Raw genomic sequence first — 24,647 nt, 5'->3', positions numbered from 1 at the left:
GCCAGCGTGGGGCCAGGCACCAGAACTAAAAGCAAGGAGCAGCTCTCTCCTGCGCTCTCAATGCCCTGGCTGCATGGAGAAGGAAGCCATCCGATCTGAATGCAGAGGGGACAACACGCGGACTAGGAAGAGGGGAAAAGGACTAGGCTGGGACAAGGAACCTACCGAAACTGAGGACTGGAAAAGGGAAAGAAACTGAGCGGGAGTTGGAGAAGGGAGCCGGGAACGGGAGCCATGGATGAGGGGGAGAGACTGGGAGCTGGGGAGGGAAAGAGGAGAAAGTTGGCTGGGAAGGAACACCTGAGATCCGATGATAAGCTTGAGGGAACGTGGGACTGGCTGGACAAGGAAACTGGGACTAAGCCCCTGTCTGCATGGAAGAAATGGGGGAGGAGAGCGCTCTGACAAGGAGCTGGGACTGGTGGGGCTAAGAGACTGAGGAAAGGAGCTGGGGAAGGGGGGGAGGTGACTGAGATTGGATGAGAATCACAATAGTGGCGGGGGGGAGAGAAGAGACAGATTAGAGGAGAAGCTGGGTGTGGGATGGTAAATTGGAACTTGGACTGAGATAGTGGGGACTGCCGGAAGAGAAAGGGCGCTTTCATGGTTAAGGCAGTTGAATGCGTTCCTGGAGAACTGGATCCTACCCGCTGCCTCTGCCCAAGCGTTCCCGTGTGACGCTGGGTAAGTCACTGCAACTTATTGCAACTCACTGCAACCAGTGGCCCCTACTTGGGGGTGGCTCATTTTCTGGGTGCCTGGCTTGAGACCCTGGCATCTGATGTGCGGAAGTGCTGAGAACTCAGAGCTGCTGCTGCTGCAGTCCCTGGGAGCCGTACTTGAACATAGTTAGCGCTATATAATGCTAAGTACTCTGAAGAATCAGGTCCTAGGTATCTCATATTGGGCACCCAAAATTAATGGATACTTTTGACCTTAGTCTCACTGTAACTCAGCTCCCCACCTGCAAAATGAGGCTCACACTCCCTCACTTCACAGGGGCGGTTGTGAAGATAAATTCATGAATGTTTGTGAAGCATTCGGATACTATAAATGATGAGCACCACAGTAATTTCCTCCTGGGATTTTCTAATTTTGTCTTCAGAGCAGGGGTTGAATAATGTGCAGTAAACAAGGTCTGGGGCCACACATTTAACAATGAGGATAAAACAAAGTATTGCACAGCTGCCCATTAAATTGAGCACCGTCCATCCTGTGCACTGAATGAAGGAGGGGCCCTGTGGAAAAAGTACTGCAAGGCCATGCGGTTAAAGACTGTACCATAATACAGATGCACAGCGGTTGTGGGGGGTGAATTAGCTTCATTCTTTTAACATAGTTTATTACTGTGTGCAATATGTATTATAAAAATATGAAATAAGGTATATTGAAAGAAATATTTTTCTTAATAAAGGAAGCATCGCTGTATCTCTTTTCTCCCAAAGAGAAATCATCAGGATCCAGCACCTTTGGTAATAAAACAGAGCAAGCAAATCCACTAAATAGGTTTTTAAGAATTGTGCGCATATTTCATATACACGTACACTGACTTCCTCTGATTGTACCTATCAGAATGGAGCACCCAGAACAATGCACTACATCAGAACAATAGGGAGATGGGAGTGACTGGCAGGTATGTATTGTGGACGCACTGATAGTGGCTCCATAGTTAGGCCTACGTCAGGCTTTTGACTGACAGGATCTTAAAACTTCCCCGGAGCGGAAAGAATAGGTTAGATGTAGGGTGGCCAGGTGCCCGGTTTTTGACCAGAAAGTGGTCGAAAAGGGGACCTGACAGTATCCGGACACTGCTCCTGACTGGACACCCAAAGTCAGGTCACTGCAGGTGGGGGAGGCACTGGGTCATCACCTGCACCAGCCGCTGCTCAGCTGAGGCCACCTCCTACCTGCATTGGGCAGCTGCAGCTCCCAGCCCTTCTCCAAGGCAAGTCCCTCCCGACCCAGGATGGGGACAGGGAGAGCAGCAAGCGATTGGGGAGTGTGGGGGGGGAGAAAGCGTGTGAATGGGGGCGGAGTCTTGGGGGAAGAGGCAGAGTAGGGCCTCTGGGGAAGGTTTTCAACTAGGGGTAAAAAAATTGAAATGAATCAGAGTAAGCTGGTTTTGTGTATAAACAAGTATTTTTGTTTGGTTGCCTCCTTTAGCCTTTACAGTGGGGAGAGGAGTTTGAACCTAGACAAACAAGTCCCACTCCTTTTTCGGTTCGGTTTGAATTTTTCACATTTGGGAGGATCAGTTTGAAAAATAAAAGCCAAAACTAGAATAAAAAACATCACTACAACTAGAATAGCCAACGTAGATTCAATCTGGGGTCTGATGGTCTTATGGAAGCAAACAATTGACAAGGATCAACAGGATATGACGTTACAATCCCTTCTTACACAACAGGAATTTGTTAAATAAAATTACTAACTAGAGACACAAACTCTCTTCAACAACTTGAGTTCCACCGTTTTTCTCCATGTTTACCATGGAGCATACCCAATCTGGAACGCTGCACAGCCCACGGATAGTGGCTAAATAATATAAATCCAAGTATATATCAATACATTTACCAATGTAGACCAGAGGTTCTCAAATTGGGAGGCGGGCCCCCCTGAGGGCGGGATGGAGAATGTGTGGGGGTGGGGGTGGGGGAGTGACAAGGAAAAAAAAAAAACCACACACACCCCTTACTGTGCACATTTTACCCACAGCAACGAATAACTAGCAATGCTGATTCCTCCAGACACAGCAAGTGCTCAGATGGCGCTGTGCATTTTAATTGATTTTGGTTACGTTTCCATAGCATTATACAAAATCGTTGCCATCTGTACGGGAATCCGTTTGCCATGAGGTGTGCACATTTAATTGTAAGCATCGACCACCATTGCAGTTTTGTTTTTGCTCTTATGACAATGGGTCGTTGGCTCTGTTTCAATCAGTTTTTAGTATCTAGTGAAGGTTGCGTGTTGGTTTTGTTTTAATTGGCATATGTACTTGTGTGGCGGGGGAAGGAGGGCATAAACTATGACAGAAACAAAGAACATAAGAAAGGCCATACTGGGTCAGACCAAAGGTCCATCCAGCCCAGTATCCTGTCTGCTGACAGTGGCCAATGCCAGGTGCCCCAGGGGGAGTGAACCTAACAGGTAATGATCAAGTGATCTCTCTCCTGCCATCCATCTGCACCCTCTGACAAACAGAGGCTAGGGACACCATTCCTTACCCATCCTGGCTAATAGCCATTAATGGACTTAACCTCCATGAATTTATCTAGTTCTCTTTTAAACCCTGTTATAGTCCTAGCCTTCACAACCTCCTCAGGCAAGGAGTTCCACAGGTTGACTGTGCGCTGTGTGAAGAAGCACTTCCTTTAATTTGTTTTAAACCTCCTGCCCAAGAAGGGGGGTCTGATCAAACAAGTTTGAGAACCACTGATGTAGACAGCCAGAAGAAACTCTCACTTAATAAAGACCCCAACACCCATTTACTACAGTTACAAATTCCAAAGGAAAACACAAACATATCATGAATGTTATAAATAAAATGTTCCTTAAATAAAAACAAACAAAAAACCCACACACACGAGACCTGGTTCACTTCAAGAACATACAAATCTGCATGTGTTGCCCCCACCAGAAATGCTCTACTTACCAGTTGATTTCATTGTAGTCATTGTGAACTTCCCACCAGAAATAAAACCAGATCAGCGTCAAGAAGAAAGTGAAGGTAAGGATTAGGAACCAGAGGCGCTCCCACTGTGGAGACAAAAGAAATTAACATTAGCAGGGGCCTCCACTGCAAGGATTCCAATGCTCAGAACTGATAAAGACTCATGCTTTGTCTATACATAGTTTCTGTACCAATCTAAAAACTAGTAGAAAAGCAGATTTAGTTCTCTAGTGTGGATGCAGCTGTGCTGATATAAACAGCTTTATTCTGATATAACTAGTCTTGGTAAATTTAAACATCTATGACAGTATAAATATCTTTAGCCTGGCATAATTACTTCCACATGTGATGGTTGCAACAATTTAAGTAAAATTAGCTTTTCTACTGATTTAGTTAAATCGGTGCAAGAATTCTCTGTAGACGAAGTCTAGTTTGAGTTCTTTTTTGATGCATAGAGAATGAATCCCCTCAGCTCTGCAGAGGTGTTTGCAATGAATGAAAATCTAACCTCTGCTGAAATACTTCACACATGCTCACTCTGTTGATGTCAAGAAAGAGGAATGGCCTTGTGGCTAAAGCACAGGTCTCGGAATCAAAGAGACCTGGGTTCTACTCCCACATTTGTCACCGGCTTCCTGTGCGGGGAAAGACACTATTCTGGGACACAATTTCCCCATGTGTAAGATGGGGATAATACTCGTCACTCAGGGGTGCTTGAAAGTTTTGTTCACTACAGTTGTCAAGTGCTTTGTGGTCCTTCCTTTGGAAATACTATATAATCTCAAAAAGCAACAATGAGTCCTGTGGCACCTTAAAGACTAACAGATGTATTGGAGCATAAGCTTTCGTGGGTGAATACCCACTTCGTCAGACGCATGTAATGGAAGTTTCCAGAGGCAGGTATAAATATGCAGACAAGAATCAGTCTGGAGATAATGAGGTTGGTTCAATCAGAGAGGGTGAGGCCCTCTTCTAGCAGTTGAGGTGTGAACACCAAGGGAGGAGAAACTGCTTTTGTAGTTGGCAAGCCATTCACAGTCTTTGTTTAATCCTGAGCTGATGGTGTCAAATTTGCAAATGAACTGAAGCTCAGCAGTTTCTCTTTGAAGTCTGATCCTGAAGTTTTTTTGTTGCAAGATGGCTACCTTTACATCTGCTATTGTGTGTCCTGGGAGACCGAAGTGTTCTCCTACAGGTTTTTGTATATTGCCATTCCTAATATCTGACTTGTGTCCATTTATCCTTTTACATAGGGACTGTCCAGTTTGGCTGATGTACATAGCAGAGGGGCATTGCTGGCACATGATGGCGTATATAACGCTGGTGGACATGCAGCTGAATGATCCAGCGATGTTGTAGCTGATCTCAAAGTATCTTTACTAGGTGGGCTTCCCCTTCTCACAAGGTCAAGGCAACTGTTGTGAATTTGACTTCCATTGGTGCTGTGTACATAGTTAGCCAATTATTGTTGTGTCTACATGACTCCATGCACCATGTCATGGATGCTCAAAGAAGAGCTCTACCTCAATACTACCCTATGTCTGTAGGCCAGGGGTAATCTATTTTTTGTCAAAGTCCAAATTTCTTGGTACAGACAAGCTCTAGAAAAAATACAAAAAACAACAATATTGATAATAATAAGTAAATACAAAGATTTTTGTGGTCAGTTCAAAAGCATCTGGCAGTCCAGATTTGGGCCTCGGTCTACCTATTGACTACCCCTGCGGTAGGCCTTTCCATGTCCAAAGCACTCAGATACATGTGCCTGTAAATCCAAAGTTCCCACCGGCAGCATTTGTTTTTCCACCCTTATATAGAGTATTTTGCAAATGATTTAGTGGAGAGAAATAGGCAACATTTGACTTAGAGGACAAAGTTTTATATTAATATTCAGTTTTGCTTATCTTAAAACCAGCTACTTGGTGTTCCATTCTAATAGAACGTCCCAAAGATGTTCATTTAGGAAGCGGCATTAGAAAGCTGTTCTGTCCGTAACTAATATAATTTCTGTGTGTTCCTCACTGGTTATATTCCACAGCATTAACAGTTCACAGATGCTTCTGCTTCAAATGCCTTTCAGTTAACTTGGAACAAAACCTGATGTAAATTAACAAAGGAGAACATTCAAATTAGTCCTCTCTCCAGAATTAACAAGACAGGATACCAAAATTTATGGGCAGGCTCAGCTACTATAATTTCTTTCTAAACGCTGAACACACTATTAACCCGTTTTCAAAATATTCTTTTCACCTGTGAACTGTGACTTTGCTTTTTAATTACAGCAAACAATGTAACCACCACAAATAACTGAGTATGCATTTTGGTAGCACATGAGATTCTACCACTTCTCTCTCCTTTTTATCTTAAAGGTTAGTGTCACTTATGTAACAGTATTTTGATTATAATTCATCATGCACAAGCCTGGATTCTAATTTGGTGACAAGGCTTTTTGCTTTATGCTCCACAACACAAAATGGGTGCAGAAGTACAAGGGCTGGAATAATTTAATCACCCCCTTTGCTTGCAGTAATGTTTTCCACTAGACATTCCTGGTTCTTGACACGGAGGTAAGGCTTGGCTTCTCAAGAAAGCCTAAGGGAGTTGGGTGCTAAATCAATATCAATGGCATTTGGGTGCTTAACTCCCCTAAACCCCTTTCAAAATCCCATCCTAATATTTGACGTCTAAAATTATCAGCATCTGGGTAAAGTGAGCAAAACTGAAGGCTTTTCAGATGCAACTTCTACAAACATTAATTGCCATTAAAGTCACGTGGCTAAATTGCTGTGCTGAGATCTTATACAACATCCCACGCCTCCAGCCTTGCTATGAGTGCACTGAACAAAGGCCGTGCATCCTATAGCACATAGCAACCAACACAAATCTGCACCATTTGGCTTTGCACGGGTAAATCCTGAGGCTGATGTGAACCCCCAGGAAGGGGAAAGTGATAAAGTTTAGCCATCATGCTACAGCCCCATTGAAATCAATTGAGAGTTTACCCCATTGGCTTTGATAAAGCCAGGATTTCGTGCTGAATATATAAATGAGAGCTTGCATTTGCCATGCACATCCGCTCCTACTTAATGCCCTTCTGTACACACCGCATATATCAAAGCAACAATTAAAACCAATGTGAGAAGGAAACGTTTCCACGGTAAGGTGTCGCATGATAAACTACCTTGGTATTGAAGATCTGCCTAGCCCAGCTGGGGTGGGGGAATGGGAGTGGGGGAGAAGAAAAGGGTTTGTTTTCTTGGATGAAGACAAACAAGAGATTGAATTAGTTAAGAATGAGATATCCTGTTACACTACTCGGGGGGTTGTCACTACGTTTAGAGGGGCACTGACTGCTTTTAGCACAGGAAAATGGGAGTTAGGATCTCCCAACTCTGCCACTGATTCAAATCATTACTTGGGCAAGTTCCCTAACTTCCCTCTGCCTCAGTTTCTACATAATGAGCTCAATAATTCCCTCTTTCATGGAAGTGGGGTTCGGATTTTCAAATGACCAGCCCTAGAGCGGTGTGAATTAACACAATGCGCCCGACTTCTACTTTCCTTACCACCAAAATTCATTTGTACCCAAGAGATGTTTGTGACTATATTTTGCACACGCTGGATTTTCCCTGCCTCCCCTATTCACGGGGGTTCTCAACCTTTTTTTCTGAACCTCCCACCCCTAACATGCTATAAAAACTCCATACCCCACCTGTGCCACAACAATGGTGTTTGTGCATATAAAAGCCAGGGCCAGCGTTAGCCTGTAGCAAGCAGGGCAATTACCCAGGGCCACATGCCACGGGGGCTCCACAAAGCTAAGTTGCTCAGGCTACGGCGTCAGCCCCAGGTGGCGGGGCTCAAGCTTTCTGCCCTGGGCCCAAGTGAGTCTAATGCCGGCCCTGCTTGGTGGACCCCCTGAAACCTGCTTGCGACCCCCAGGGGGCCCTGGACCCCTGGTTGAGAACTGCTGCCCTTATCAAACCCACCTCCTCTTCATTTTAAGAGGTGACTTGTACTCAGAGAAACCTCACTAGTCTTCAATGCAAGAATGGACATACTGGGTCAGACCAAAAGGTCCATCTAGTCCAGTATCCTGTCTTCTGACAGTGGCCAATGCCAGGTGCCCCAGAAGGAATGAACAGAACAGATAATCATCAAGTGATCCATCCCGTCGCCCATTCGTTCCCAGCTTCTGGCAAACATATATGGCCATTGATGGACGTATCATCCATGAACTTACCTAGTTCTTTTTTAAACCCTGTTCTGGTCTTGGCCTTCACAATATCCTCTGGCAAAGAGTTCCACAGACTGTGTTGTGTGAAAAAATACTTCCTTTTGTTTGTTTTCAACCTGCTGCCTATTAATTTCATTGGGTGTCCTTGTGTTATGAGAAGAAGTAAACAACACTTCCTTATCTACTTTCTCCACATCCATCATGATTTTATAGACCTCAGTCATGTCGTCTCTTTTCCAAGCTGAAAAGTCCCAGTCTTACTAACTTCCATCATTTCCCTTTTTATCCAGTACTTAACAACCTACTACTCCCATCGAGTCCAGTTCACTAAATTACTGGATAGGTTTTCCAAAGCAACATATTTACATTTATCAATATTCTACCTCCAGAAAGGAAGTTTAAAATATGCCTAAAGTGCTGAGATGCTCGTTTCCTGGGTTCCTCTGCCTCTCGGCTTGCAGGATTTGAAATGGCATTACCAGTAATAGAAACTTCCTAAACATGTTAAGTAGTAGAAATCAAGGTTTCCCAAACTATCCTTATTTATCTCACACCAACACTGATACGAGGAAAGTGATCTTTACATAAGGAGGCAATCACTTTGGGATAACCTTGGACTATGTTCAGGCATAGGATGACGGATACTTCGACAAGCAAGCCAAGCAGGACATTTCAGGGCAGTTTATTTACATTGCATTTATATGCAGGTACCATAATTTGGGGGGGGGAGGTCTCTAGTGGCTATTTAGGTCCAATCCTCTGTGACTGATTGTTCTTCCTACATATATTTGCTTAGCTGACGGTTTGAAAACCAAATCAAATGCCTCTTTGGTATACTTTTTTCTATAAATTTTATGTCCGTCTTGTGAGCTGTTTCAGAGGAACAGAGCTTTACAAGCCTAACAAAAAATTGTGGCATCACTGATACATCCAGAGAATGGAAATTATTCTGGCCATCTTCCAGAATTTGATTAATTTAACCTTCGGAACAGTACAAAAAAAAATCTCATTGACTCCAACATGACTGCAACACCCTTACAATTCTAAGTTTGAATAATCACAGATAGCACTAATATTTTACAACAGTATGATGCAATGGTTTCAGCCCTGACAGACTCCCACCAAATATTAGACTTTAAAATCATGTCATTCTGATTACTGGTTGATACATGAGTAACAATTGTATCTAGTTGTACAAAATGTAATTACAAGAACATGAACAGTACCATTATAAATACACAGTTTGAAAGTATATGAAATTTGCATATTTGTGTATTCTACCAAATTTTCCAGCTAACAAGTTTGTCAGCTTTGACATTTTAGCAGTAACTCTAGTGAGAAGTTTGAAGTTTTCTAAACATGCTTTTTTGACTTGAACGTTAAAATGCCAGGATGAAGAGATCATGCTAGCTGGTTAATAATTACTTGTGCAACTTTTGACCCTCCTGTTGTCCAAAAAGGAGCACAGATCCACTTTGCGGAGCCTTACAAATGAAACCTGGTAGGTATTTCATTGAGGAGGGGGTGGTGCTGTTAGTTTGGCAACATGAACATTTTGGACACTTTATAAAAAGAGGCTGGTACATGCAGCAAGTAAACGAAGACGGGGATTTGTTTCAGATAAACATGGCTACTAGTGCTATTGTGGGAAGTCTTTCAAAGGACATATAGAAACAGAGGTCATGACCACTTACAGTCAGTAGCGTAGCTAGCGGGGTTCAGGGGAAGCAGGTGCTTCCCCTCAGGGCAGCAAGCACAGAAGCGGCGCCTGCCGGGGCAGCGCTGGCAGCAGCACAGCCGGAGGAGCCGTGGGGCGGCAGGCCGGCACGGAAGCGGCGCCTGTCGGCTGGCGCTGACAACAGTAGCATGGCCAGAGGAGCCATGCGGGGGCGGCAGACGCGGCCAGAGGAGTGAGAGGGCCGGCTCCTCGGCTCAGGGCTCGGCGGCCAAGCACTCCCCGGCTCACCCCCCCCCCCGCCCCTTGCTAATGCGGCGGGCAGGGGGAGGGGAAAGGGCCCCTGTGCCTTTAAGGCCGCCTGGCTGGTGAGCCCCGCGTGGAGCGCGCCGAGCGCCGGGAGCAGGCCGGGGACAGGCGGCGGCGCAGGACGGAAGGTGAGCGGGGTGTGTGTGTCCGGTCGGGGGGCGTGGCCAGAGGAGGAGCAAAGGGGGGGAGCCTTTTTTATGTTTGCTCCCCCTACACTGAAAACCTGGCTACGCCACTGCTTACAGTCATTAGAAATTGCATGGCTCTTTCCTCAAGTCCATTGTCCTGACCAGATTTCAATTTGGGTGATTACATTCTGCATATCTAGCACCCCCCTCCCTCTGTAGTTTCTACCCAGTATAGTATATACTTCCAGGCTAGACTATTAAAGGCTTTATATACAAGTAGCAAGATCTTGAACTGAATCAGCCAAGTTCATTAGCAATGAATGTATGCTGCAGAATTCCAATAAGGGGAACAGAGAAGATGAACGCATCCTAACACCTTGAACACTGGGAATTCTGTAGAGTGGATACAGATAATTCACATGAATGCTGTATTTGATGTGCAGTGTGTATTCTTTTAATTTGGGGGTAATCCTTTTAATAGGAGATAGTCCTTTGGTCCCACACTGCTCTATTCACATCAGTTCCGAGTTACAAAATCCACAAGAGATATGTGTTCTTAGATCCATTTTACCAAATGGGTAAGATGAGGCTCAGAAAAGTACCTTGCTGAAGGACACAGTGGTAGTGAGCTGGGACTAGAACTCAAGAAGCTCAACTCCTAGGTCCTTACTCCAACCACAAGATGAATCTCTTTGCTTCTAGTGACATGAATCATGCCCATAATATGATAGCCAGTTTGATTAAAGTGCAAGCTCTAAAAAGACAAATGTATAAAGCAGGTACATGCAATAGTCTCTTTGTGGAGCACACCAGCAGAGTTCACCACAGTTCAGAGGACGATGGAAAATTGCTTGCTTGTTTAAAATAAAGAAAAATGATTTTGAGGCAAGAATATTGAAAAGGTGAAGAGCAGAGTTAACATTATCAAACTAGAGAAGCACGTTTCTTCTTTTTCTATATTAACTATACCACCGCACTTGCAATTTATTATCTACTCTCTAGTGCCTAATCTTAGTGGCATTTCAACAAAAAGGAATTGGAGACATTGGCTTTCAGAGTGCCTACAGTTCTGGTCAAAAGTTATCAAATCTTCATTTCTAAAGAACTTTTCCATCATTGAGCTGCAGTACAAAACCTTTCAAAGCTGCCGTCAAGCATGCAATTCCTAAAGATGATCTGTACCACAAAGTGCTTATTGTAAAATAATACTGTACTTGGCACTCCTAGAGCTCCTTCCATTTGTGGACCCTGCATCACCTCATAATAGTACATTTATCATCAACACCCCCGTAAGATCTGGAAGTAGTATTCCCAATATAAAAATTGGGAAACAGAGGCAAGGAGAAGTTAAATCTCGCAGATTCTTTCCGCCTAACATCCGTAAGACAAGGCTTTTCATATCCATCCCCTCAGCTAAAACTTGCATCCAGGCTTTCATCATCTCAATTACTGTGGTGTCCTTTTCCCAGCCTAGACAAATGCAATCTTGCTCCACTCCAGCCCATTCAGAATACCACTGCAGAGATCATTCTCCTAGCCTGCCAGTTTGACCATATCATCCCTCTCTTTCCATCCTTCCAGTGGATGCCCCTGCTCTACCTAAGCAAGTTGCTTGTCTTCACTTTCGAGGCCCTCTACAGCCTATCCCCACCCTACGTGTCCTCTCCCTACTACACACTTGTTACAGTTTCAAACCAACAGCTTTGTGTTTTCTCTCAGGTTGCTCCCATACATTTGAAAGGTGCCCCCTGTAAACACCCACAAAACAATGTCATCATCTACCTTCAGCTCTCTCCCCAGGGCTCTCTTTTGTCACCGTGACTACAACAACTTGTCAACAGCTCTCTCAGCAGACCAGCAGCCCACTGCCTATCACGCGGACCAGTACTGTCTCATTGTTTCCTTGTCCTCCCCCATTATAGCATCTGTAGCCATCTGTCGTCTCTTGTCATACTTCGATTGTGAGCTACTTGGGCAGGGACTGTCTTTCTGATCTGTCCTTGTACAGCACCTGGCACAAAGGGGTCTTGGTCCATGACTAGGGCTCCTAGTTGTTATGGTAATACACATTATACAAGTAATTAATAACTCGGGCAAACTCACACATCAAGTCAGTGGCTGAACTAGGAAGACAACCCCCATGCCTGCATTGTAAGTTCTACTCCTCTGTTTAAAAACAGTGAGCTACGTATCATGATATGCTGAGTGAGTTTTCTACCTTTGGGGGTTAGCTTTTGGTTGACTGAAGTTTTAACCAGCCTGTTCTAGTGTGACACCATCAATACATACTTTCACATCATAGCATTAACCACCCTGCAATGCCACCAGAGGGGCTGAAGGAAAGCACTTTATTTTATTTTTATTTGCTCTGTGGCTTTAAAACCTTTTTCTATCCCAAATGCCCTCCCCCCGATACTGTAAAAGCTTCCAAAAATCACTGGATATGCTAAACTGTAAACACTTCTGGGTGCTTAGATACCACAGTGGCTATTTTAATTAAATCTTTCCTGTTAAATTAGAACAGATGAGATCACTCTCCCCCTCGTAAATTATTTCAGAGTACTGCATTTTGAAACAGATCTTTTCATTTTGGTTTAGCTTTTAAATCAAGAGTTTCTTGTTGACCAAGAACGATTATTATTTTTTAAAATACTTTTGGACAAGGTATAGTGAAATGCCAGCATTTGCCAAGAATAACCATATAGTGCCATCTGAGAAGTTCAGTTTCCCCCTTTCCTTACAACAGGAACTAACTTGGTATCTGTGTGTAGGCACCTTTACTAGAGGGGCCTCTGAACTTTACTGGGAGTGTTCCGGGGGAAGATCCTGTGTGCCGCAATCTAGCCTTAGAGACCACAACTCCTATGATGCCTTGGGGAAAGAGGGCGAGACTTTCTCGTGTAGGGAGAGCAGGTGGTGGACTCCATTTTGGGAAAAGGAATGAGATTGCTGCTGTGGAGCTCTGTCCATACCAGGAGCTGCTGCTGAGAGCCTGCAGGGGCTTTGAGTGAGGGAGCCTCAGAGGCTGTTGGTGGCTTCACTGGGGTCAGCGCAGAGACTGTTGCTGTACCTAGAGCTGACTGAGGTGGGGCTGCAGTGAGGGAACTGTGAGGAACCCCCACTGTTTGGGAAAGTACAGTAACTCCTCGCTTAACGTTGTAGTTCTGTTCCTGAAAAATGCAATTTTAAGCAAAATGATGTTAAGCAAATCCAATTTCCCTATAAGAATTAATGTAAATGGGGAAGGGGGTGGGGGTTAGGTTCCAGGGAAATTTTTTTCACCAGACAAAAAACTATATATTATATAAATATACACACAGTATACGTTTTAAACAAACATTTAATACCGTTCACAGCTATGATGATTGTGAAGCTTGATTGAGGTGGTGAAGTTAGAGGGTGGGATATTTCCCAGGGAATGCCTTGCTGCTAAATGATGAACTAGCACTCGGCTGAGCCCTCAAGGGTTAACACATTGTTGTTAATGTAGCCTCTCACACAAGGCAGCACGAACATGCGGGAGGGGAGACAGCATAGCAGACAGAGACAGACACACACCTGTGTGTGGGAGAAGAGAGATGCACACTGCCCCGATAAGTACGCTGACCCACTCTTAAGTGCATTGTCTTTTTAAGTGGATCAGGAAGTTGAGACAGCAGCTGCTGCCCCAAGCTCTCTCCGTCTCTCTCCGTCTGTGTCCCCTCCCTGCTCTATATGGAGAAGGGGTAAGCGGAGTGCAGGAGCCGGGGGGAGGGGGACACCCTGACATTAGCCCCCCACTTCCCCTGCACAGCAAGCAGGAGTCTCTGGGAGCAGCTCCAAGGCAGAGGGCAGGAGCAGCACATGGCAGTGGGGGGAGGGACAGCTGAACTGCCAGCAATTGGTAGCCTACTGGGCGGCTGCAGCACAGGGAACTTAGGGGTGCTGATGGGGGGCTGCCGGTCCACCCTGTTTCCAAGCCCCCACCAGCTAGCTGCAACGGGGTGCACTTTCTGCATGCAGTGGACAAAGCGACCTTAGAAGGGAGCATTGCACAACTTTAAACGAGCATGTTCCCTAATCGATCAGCAACGTAACAACGAAACGTTAACCGGGACGACTTTAAATGAGGAGTTACTGTACTTGCAAGGGAAGGGGCACAGCAGAGAGACGGAGTCTGAGGAGAGGCAGAGTGATCTTGCCACTGAACCAGGGCCCAGAGCTGCTGGCATTTGGTGGGACCAGCTCCAACTATCAGAGGGGTTGTGCAGCTTGTTGCCTTGGCTGAACTGACACACAGAACCAACAGAGCGCTGTCTCCAGCTGCAGGTCTTCCAGTGCGGCCACGCAAGCATCTAGGACTCTGGATTTCAGAGGAGTGTGCACTGCAGGGTGGGGTAAATGGTGGCAGTGTAAATGCCAGTTACACAAGTTTCATTTATCACTATATATTCTGGAGGGGGAGGAGGGATAGCTCAATGGTTTGAGCATTGGCCTGCTAAATCCAGGGTTGTGAGTTCAATCCTTGAGGGGCCAATTAGGGATCTGGAGCAAAAATCAGTACTTGGTCCTGCTAGTGAAGGCAGGGGGATGGACTCAATGACCCCAGGGTCCCTTCCAGTTCTATGAGATAAGTATATCTCCATATATTTATTTTAACCCCTTTGGGGTTTAGAGAGCATGGCCCCTTTAAATCTTTTTCCTAAGCGGGGAGGGGGAGCAGAGAGAGAAAGGAGGGAAACTCCCAAGGTGGCTCTGGAGCTCCAGAGAGAGAAGGGGTGCAGCCCGCAGGTCCTCACAAAGCAAAGCAGCAGAGAACCTGCCTGAAGCCTGGGAAGGACATGGCAGCCGATCAGGGACACCCCAGACAGGAGCCAAGAGGAGCCCTGTGCCAGGGAGGAATCACTCGAGAAGGACAGGCTGTAGCTGGACCCGGTATCACGGCTGCCCAGAGCTGCATGGGGCCGTGAGTACTGGGGCTTGTGACTCTGCACTGGGAACAAGGAGGGAGGCTGCTAGCTAGTTAAGTGGGGAGGTGGTCACTCTGTGGGGCTTTGCAGAGAGCGGCAGACGAGGGCACCGGAGGGGTTTGCTGGGGGAAGTTCACTGGCGCCAAAGATGACCAGGAGCACCCAAGACTCACCACTGGACTGGAACTTTGCCCAGGACTCCTGAACTCTGCGTGCAGACACATTGCTCAGTGTCTGCCCTTTCCAATTGTGCTACCACTGGGCCTGTGGGGCCTTGGCCTGAATGCAGCCCTGTTCTACTGCTCCCCTACATTTCCCCGTGTTTTTCTCCTCTCATCCCTCTGTAAAAAAATATTTCCCTTTCTTATATCCATTGTTCTTTTCTGGTGGGTGGGTGTGTTCACTCGGGGGGGGGGGGGGAGGTTGGAACAGGTGCCCCTGGGCGCAAGGGATATTTCTTGCTGTGGTCCTGCGCGCGCCTTCTCTTGGCCAGAGCTGCCTGCAGAGCAGACTCCATCTTGGCCACGAGGGCGCTAAAGTTACAATTATATTTGTTAATTGATTTTATTCAGCTGCCCCTGTGGATTTAAATTAATAGTGACATATAATCTTAGACTGAGATACCCTGATTTGTTAGTTGTTAAGTAAAGGAGTGTTAGCTCTAATTTAAGTATATTGGATGTATTTTATTTATAATTGGTATTTGAGTTAGACCCATGCCACAATTTCTATTCTTATTAATTATTATTAGAACAGGTTTATTGCTGGAGGTTCCCAAGGCACACCATTGAATGTGTACAGGGGCCAGCCAGGTGGAGGCACCGCCAATTTTAACTTCCTTTAGGAGTAAAGGGACTGCAGCAGAGGGGTGACTAGAGGATTCCCACCTATCCACCATCACCACTGGGATACTCAGGATCTTCTTTAATGTCAGCATCATCAGGTGCCCAGGCACACAGGTGAGCGTTGCCTGTTCCCAAGTAACCCAGGGAGGAAAAGGGGGGTTACATGTGTGACCAAGCAAATGTTGCCATTTTAACAGCAACCATTGTAGCTATTTTCACCAGCACAATCATCACCATCTTTATGGGTTTTTTTTAAATGTGCTAAACTTAGTTAACACCTTGACTCCTACAAAAAGAAAACCATGCATTTTGAAAAGCAATTATCTCTACCTCTGGGCAGGGCCGGTTCTAACTTTTTTGCTGCCCCAAGCGAAAAAAAAAAAAGAGCGCTGCCCCACGGTAACCCCCCCCGAGTGCCGCCCAGCCGAAACAAAAACAAACCATCCAAAAAGCCCTCCAGCGCCGCCCGGCCGAACCAAAAAAAACAAAAACAAACAAACAAAAAAAACCAACAACAAAAAACCCGAGCGCCGCCCCGCCCCAAGGTGCCGCCCCAAGCACGTGCTTGGTCGGCTGGTGCCTGGAGCCGGCCCTGCCTCTGGGGAAAAGAGTACTTTTGTTTATGCCTGTATAGTAAATTCTCCAGTGACCAGGAAGAGTTTTGATTCAGCTGGATGGAGATATTCCGTAATTATCCACTTCTTACCCTAGGAAAATATCTGTAGACAGAAAACGATGCTCAGGGTCTAATTCTCTATCATTTTGGCTTTACTCTGCACTGAAAATTCTCTTGTGCAGCAATTCATAGAAAATCAGAGGAAATCATGGCTCACGTACATTAACAACAGGATATATTTTGGATAAAGACAAAAAAGGCTAACAGCCACTTGACACTCGTGAGTTTCACAGTGTTAATATGATTTAGCAGTACTTATCTTCAGAACTGCATTCAACCATTAACTAATTAATCCTCACAAGACCCTTGTGAAGTAAGAAGTATCATCACATTTTACAGAGGGAGAAATTGAATGATTAAGTGAGTTCCCCAAAGTCATAAAGAGAGTCCATGTTATTTAGGATTAGAACTCAGAGTCACTCACTCAGAGCAAACCCCTTTCTCAGGGCATTCTAAACACTATAGTATATTTGAATAGCAACAGACTGTTATGGTTACTTATACCAGTACAGCTCTCTCAAGAACGCATACACTGAGTATAAGCTAAACATTTTAGAAACTAATGGAGCTCTAATTGTGTTCAGCCTTCTAAATGAATAAAACGTTACACTGTGTATAATCTGCATGAATATAATTAATGCCTTGTGACACCGAGAATACCATTTAATCTGGACCCTCTTCAGCAACTGCTCATGACATGACCTTTAACCCCTAAGGGTCTACCAGTTGTTCAAGACTGTCACTCATGTTTAAAATCCTGAATGATCAAACATGCTCATTTACTGTATCATTTTAATTTATCAAATATTAACCAGCGATTTTTTAAAAACACTGCTGGTACAACTTTCTCTTGGCTAATTTTATTTTCTTACCTGCTTCCTCTTTCCTGTGTAGTTTCACAGTTGAATAAAGTCTACTTCCCCTCCTCTCTTAGAGAGGAGTGCATTCAAGTGGTGGGGGAATCCTGAAGAGCCCAAAAAGCACATTGGGATCCTCCCTACTAGAATTGGTAGGAGCCTCTGAATTGAACAACATTTGCTAAATAATGCAACTATTAAATAGCTTACTTGAGCAACACATTTCATTATGCATCCAGGTTGCTAGCTGGTGGAAAAAACCCACTTCAATCACATTTGAAGAATAATTGTATCCTGCATTAGGACCAGGGCCGGCTCCAGCGTTTTTGACACCCCAAGCGGCCGGGGGAGGGAGGAAGAGGAGCCACGATCGGCTTTTTAATTCTTCGGCGGCAGGTCCTTCCCTCCGAGAGGGACTGAGGGACCCGCCGCTGAATTGCTGCCGAAGAGCCCGACATGCCGCCCCTTTCCGTTGGCCACCCCAAGCACCTGCTTGCTGCGCTGGTGCCTGATTAGGACCCAAGGGCAAAGTGGTTTAAAGAGGAAGGGACACGGGAGCGCTGACACATGGGGAAGGATAGTCTTGTAATATGACCGCAGGTTAAACTGATATTCTATCACATGCTACTGTTGTATCACTGAAGCCGTTTCCTCCTTGAAAGTAACGATTTTCTAATTAAGCTGTTAGCATGAAGGGTAATGCAGGTGTGGCATGAATAGATGCCTCCTAAGGCAACCAGGCAAGGCAGACAGGTTCCACTTGTAGCGCAGCACAAATTAAACCCCTCTTATTTACTTAGCACACAATGGTATTTTTCACCCGGGTGCTGTTATCACCCTCAAGCGCATAACACAGTGTTGTGATGAAATACACCAGCGGCAAGTTAAATTGCTCTCCTCCCCCACACTCGCATTGCAGCCTGAACAGAACAGCCTTTTCGGAACAGAGAGAGGAGTTTGCCTGAGGTCTAAGGGGCAATAAATTGTTATGTCAAAGCTTATTTGGCTTTGACTGAAGCCAACTGGTCTGCATCCAGTTTGTGGATGAAGCAGAACATTACAGGGCCAGAGTCTCAGCTGGTGTAAATTGGAATAGCTTCATGAACATCACTGGAGCTCCCCCAATTTACACCAGATGAGATCTGGCCATGATCAACGGTCTAAAATTCCCTAAGTGCTACTGGAATGCTACCATGAACAACCACTCACCCAGCTTTAAGCTAATTCTGGAGTCTGCTGCTGAGGGCACCGAGCCTGCCTGTCTTTTGAGCTAAACTGAACAGAGCATGTCAAGTTGCCACCAACCCCGGGTCTCAGTAGCTCCCCTCGCTCCTCCTCCACTCCCCCTTTCATAGTGGGTTTCTGCCTCCCCCCATCCCCACAGTCCACAGCCTAAATGAGATATGCTCCTCTCCAAAGCAGGGTTGCATGCTAGGTAAGCACACAAGGGAATGAAAGATTTGTCCATGCCTAAGTCTTCCCTGGTGACCCCAGAAACTTCCACACAATCCAACAGCAGTGAGGCATTGGGCCAGCTTCTGATTTCTCCTACTTTTACAGTACTGTAATGTCACCACCTTCTGAGTCTGTCCTGATTTCCACCAATATGAAATTAGAGCTATCGTAAACTTGAGAGGTAAGTGGGTTAAGTCTGTCAATCAACCCAAATAAGTCCCAACTTGTGTAATGTACACACTTCCTTCTGCCTCCTTCTCCAACATGCTCCAGAAGAGACCCCCGCACTGACTCAACATACATCTGTTCCATGGGGTTACAATTCCTCTGCAAAATGCTTACAGAATTGAAAATGACAATGCATCTCCAGGGTGACGGCAAAATCATTGACATTACGGGCCATATCACCACAATGACCTGTCACCTTTGGGCTGCCACTCACAAGATGAGGTCATGGAGAACTAGATGGTCTATTGTGATCAGACTTAGTAGTAGTTCAAGGTTCAACTGCCTGTTCCAGTATAATTGTGCCACTTACCTGCGGCCAGCTGGCCTTTCCGCTTTCAGCAGTTTTGTTAGTTTGTAATATGAGCACAATTTCAATTGAGGTCATAGCACAACTTTGGGAAAATCAGGCTTAGTAAGTTCCAACAGAAACTGCAGGACAATCAAAGGTTTACACTACAAAAATGGACTGAACAAATTTTCCTAATGAAAGAGAAATGGCTGCCTTGAAAGGGCTTAAAGTCAAAAGACATTAACACACACACGCACGCTGCAAGCACACACACACGCGAAGATGAGATTAACACCACTATGCCACGCTTGTGGCTACATACACCTGTGAAGATGAGCAAGACAAGGTGGGGGAGGGAAAGGGAATATCTTTTTCTGGACTAACTTCTGTTGGCGGAAGATATAAGCTTTCAATCTACACAGAGCTCTTCTTCAGGTCCGGGGAAGAAAGTGGAGTGTGGCTCAAAAACTTGTACCTTCCACAACAGAAGTTGGCACTACAAAAGATATTACCTCACATACCTTGTCTCATATCCTAGGACCACACACTGCTACACCACCATCAACAAACAAACAGAACAACAATACTACGCCGCCTTGCCACCTCAAATACATTAGAACCCCATGGTCCTAGGTGCTGTGCAAGCAGGGAGGAAGTTTAAAAACAGACAAGTGACTGTCCCAAACAAAATGAGAGGACAAGGTAACATATATTGTTTCGTTAGACAAGCAATTTGCAGAATTTGTAGAGAGCAAGAGGCTTTTGAATAAGAAATAAACGTATCTAATACTGGTAATTCTGGCTGGCCACCTGCCTCTAAGAAACTCTGGCTGTTTAATTAAAATTTTAACAGTTAGAAAGGTGTCTAAAAAAAAAATAATAATCCATGAAATGAAAATGTGTTCTTTTTAAGCAATGAAACAAGCATCAACTATCAATTCCTTTATTATAAACTTGCTCTTGAAGATCCTCAGAATGCAAGGCAAGATCATCACACTAACATTTCCAAAAGGTTAAAATGTATCAGTTATTTCCACAAAGCCTCAAGTACTAGGAACAAGAGGGGAAAAAAGGCATTGAAGAGGAAGATATGCTGCACAAGATGTCAGATCACTGCATGAAGTCCTAGACTTGATTTTAAATTTACTTAAGGCCTTTTGTTTTCAGTTTTTATTTTGTTTAAAATTTCAGTGTTGACTATAAAAAAATTAAAAAATAGATGAAAATCAGTGCAAAAATAATTAACTTGGTAGTTCTGTGGTAAATATCAGTTAAATATCTCACTTCTGGTTTTGTTGTTTTTAAACTTTCAAAACCCTCTTTATCTTCTGGAATATAGTTTGATACAGGTTTTCATTTTTTGATCCACTTTAGCATGAAAAGTTGTTCACTGACTCTGATTTTCTTTGAACGCGGCTAACTGTCCATGCTATCTGTAAAGCTAGTAACGTGTATGCAGTGATGGTGACCAACAACACAGTACGTACAGCAGCACAAGAGAGTCGTTCCAGTATTCTTGACCCAGCTCCCCGCTGTGGAAGGAGACATGAGGGCTTGGGAACATGGATGCCCCACACTATGAAACCATTCTCTCCCCCGGGGCAGGGAGCTGGGGCCAGGGATTTCCAGCACTTCCAAAATTCAGGTGGGGGGAAAAAAAAATGGTAAAAAGTGGATAGTGGCTTTTGTAAAACCTGGCAATTTTTCAGTTAAAAATCAGTGAACACTGAAAATGAAGAGCCTTAATTATATGATAAGCAGAGTCATGCAGTGTTGAGAATGGCTCCTGCTGCACTGCCAATATGCTGATCGGTTACAGATCACATTTACAATGTCAAGCACAGCACAGGGAAGTATCAGTGGTAAACAGAGTATGGCAAAGTTCCAGGGTTCAGAAAATTTTAAGGCATCTTAAACTCATTTGTCAATGAGTCTCCAAAGTACTGATCAGACACTTTTCAAAGACTAGCACTAAAATATCATAAAAAAGGTCTTAATAATGAAATCTAGTAGACTACTGAATAGTCTCCCAGAGAAGGGATGGAAATTGCACCATCACCAGGAGAGTGTTATTGAACAGTTAAGACTTCTGACCCCTGGAACCTAGTCTCAGCTCTGCCATGGACTCAAATAACCATGGAGAGAACTGCTATGAGTTGGCCTATGTGCTACTCCAGTGAAAACAAAGGGGTTGGCTCTATTGGACTCAGCTGACTCGTCTTTGAAACTGGCATAACCACTTACACACCACACTGCACTGGCAAAAGGCTCATGAAGGTTAAGCATTTTGAAATCTTTGGATGACGGGTTTTCTCAGAACCAGGTGTCACTGTTTCAGGGTGACTGCACCTTTAACCCCCTTTTGTAGTCTGCTCAAAGTCTCAAGGCTCTAGCAGTCACCTCTCTCTGGGCAGGGACCAGTGTCCCACCCCCTCCTGACTGGGTGTTTAGGTTTGCAGCTCCCCTGCAATTCACTATTTCCCTCAACAGGTCTGATTAACCCCCAAGCTCCTGCGCTTTGCTTTCTCTTCCAGGGTTACGACTAGGCTTTGTCAGCAGTAACTAGTGACCACACTGCTTTTCCAAAGCAAAGTACCTTTGTTTGTGGACAAAAGCAAACAGTGAAAACACAACACAGTAAAGAGGTCTAAAGCAAGGGTAGGCAAACTACAGCCTGCGAGCTCCAGCCGGGGCGGAAGCCGCACCATGCGGCGCGGCCCCTCTCCAGCCGGGGCGCCGAGGCAGGAACCGCACCATGCGGCGCGGCCCCTCTCCAGCCGGGGTACTGGGGCGGGAGCTGCACCATGCGGCGCGGCCCCTCTCCTGCACTCCAGCCAGGGCGCCAGGTCAGGGGCTGCACCACATGGCTCCTGGAAGCCGCGCCATGGCCCCACTCTGAGGGTCGGGGGCCGCGCCATGGCTAGGAGCTGGAGAAGGGACATGCCGCTGCTTCCGGGAGCCACTTGAAGTAAGTGCCGCTCGGAGCCTGCACCCCTGAGCCTCTCCCCATGCCTCAACTCCCTGCCCCAGCCCTGATCCCCCTCCCGCTCTCCAAACCCCTTGATTCCAGCCTGGAGCACCCTCCTGCATCCCAAACCTCTGATCCCCAGCCCCACCCCAGAGCCTGCAGCCCCAGCTGGAACCTGCACCCTTTCCCGGACCCCTGCCCCAGCCCTGATCCCCCTCTGAACCTCAGTCCCAGCCCAGAGCACCTTCCTACACCCCAAACTCCTCATCTCCAGCCCACCCCAGATCCCGCATCCCCAACCAGAGCCCGCACCCACAACACCAATTTTGTGAGCATTCATAGCCTGCCATACAATTTCCATTCCCCAATGTGCCCCTCAAGCCAAAAAGTTTACCCACCCCTGGTCTGAAGGCACATTAAACATACCAGATGTCACCCATCACTCCTGGGGAGACCCTGGTAGGTACCAATTCTTCTGACCCTTCTTTAGGGGTGGGTTTCCCCTGGCACAAAAGGTCGTGTCCATTTGAGGAATCAAAAAGAAGGCCCCTCTATCAGGTTAAACAAAGCCTTCTATTGCAGATGCCCTTTTTCTCCTTGGCCTCTGTGTGAACCCGAGGTGGGTGGTTCTTCTCTGGAGCTGTTTAGAGGCCATGGGGCTGCAGTTATTAACCTTCCCCCACTCCATACACACACACTATTTTTAGTTTCTGGAAGAGCTGTGGTAAACCTCACCCATGCACTAGACTATAACCCCTTACCCACAGCAATACAATAATCCCCCAAGACACTTCATGCACTTGTAATATTCATCACATCAAGTATTACGGTTGGGGTAATTTAATTTTAGAATGAATGAAGTTATCCAGAATACGCAGCGGTGAACAAGTCTTCAATGGCAGTAGGGAGAGACTGAACGATGAAAGAAGGGCCTGGTCGGAAGCTCACTGAAATAAAGAAAATACCCCAATAGATTTCACTGGGTTTCGTCTGGTTGGCATTTAAATTAGGCTTTTAAATCTGAGCCATCTTAACGCTCAATGTAGAGCCCTCAAAGATGCATGCAATACTGACCAAAATAACCATGTGGTCTGTTGTAATACTCATCTTCCACAACCAGTATTTGCTATCCTCCCATCGTGTCAGGTCTTAATTTAGGGCACAGTCCTTATTTGGGCAAAACTCCCAGGGACATTAGGTAGGAGCAGGCCCTCAGATCATAAGATGTTCAGGACACGGAATGTGCCTTTCATTTTCTGTAACATACCATGCATATTTATAGCTCCACATAAATAAAAGTAGGTATGGCATGGGCCCAGATCCTGTGTCAGTGTCCAGAATGGCTAACAGACCAACAAAGGTGATAGGTACGTAACTTGAGGTACATAACTCAACTCCAAGTCTAAATGCTTGGATTCAAGCCTGGATATAACCTTTAGCCAAATATGTCCTCAGAGAGCATAAGGTCATTTTGTGATTTAAGTTCACTCCTGGACACACCAGAGTTTCTGCAAGAAAGTCTTAATGATAATATTTTCCATTACATTTCCATGTGTTAATTTCCTGAGGATATTTGTCACTATTAGCTAGTATCCTCCTAGCTTTGGCTATTTTTGCCTACTAAAGAAAGAAAGAAAGATCGAAGGTACAATTTTATGTATCAGACTTAAACAACTGGACTTCTCTCAAACTAACAAAATAAGGCCTGCTCCAAATAGGTTGCTCTACCCTAAAAAAATCATTGAATAAGAGCACCATTTTTTCCAACATGTATCCAAAGAAACCATGAATCCAGGCTAAAGCAAAAATAATCAAGCGAAATTAATATATTAACTGGTATATTTGATTAATATATTTCATTATTTTTCTTAGACTGAATATTTAAATGTATATACAATGTAAAAGTATAGCATAAACATAATTGTCATGTTATATGGAATCACAGTCCTTAAACAGAAGGTGCTTATTACACAGAACAACCACACATTAGGGATACACAAACAGGCTTCCACACAGGTCAATTTTCAGCGTAATCCCTCCTTACACACACACACACACACACACACGACTCCACTCTCTCTGGAACTCCACACCGCACTCACACACCAAGCAGCTGAACACCATACTTCAAGGAAAAACATAATAAAATAAATTTGCTTTGCACTCCAAGTGACTTGCATCCAATAATCTTAAAACACCTTATAAATGAGAAGTCTATATCAGCTGCTAGCTGGGGAATCTCTGCTAAGCCTTGCCTGCATTGGGAACGGAATTGAGGAGCCCTGGGCCCCATTTCTGCATTCTTAACACTCAACGGCAAAGGTTTGTTTCAGACTGGCACCCACATGTTGAATTTGA

General features: G+C 45.2%; 1 protein-coding gene across 5 annotated transcripts in view; it reads right to left on the bottom strand.

Annotated features, from left to right (window-relative positions):
- GDPD5 (glycerophosphodiester phosphodiesterase domain containing 5) overlaps window positions 1-24,647 on the bottom strand; it is a 318,308-nt gene that overhangs the window by 94,578 nt on the left and 199,083 nt on the right. For all 5 annotated transcript variants that reach the window (XR_005587466.1, XM_039496991.1, XM_039496989.1 and 2 more), the window contains one exon: window positions 3,656-3,759. Coding sequence is in view for 4 of the 5 variants with exons in the window: in XM_039496991.1 (XP_039352925.1) it covers window positions 3,656-3,759 (104 nt within the window). In the remaining variant the exon portion in view is untranslated. The remainder of the gene's footprint in view (window positions 1-3,655; window positions 3,760-24,647) is intronic.

The sequence above is a fragment of the Mauremys reevesii genome, linkage group 1 (genome assembly GCF_016161935.1).
Source record: "Mauremys reevesii isolate NIE-2019 linkage group 1, ASM1616193v1, whole genome shotgun sequence".
Lineage (NCBI taxonomy): Eukaryota > Metazoa > Chordata > Testudines > Geoemydidae > Mauremys > Mauremys reevesii.
This window is presented reverse-complemented; position numbering and strand designations above follow the sequence as displayed.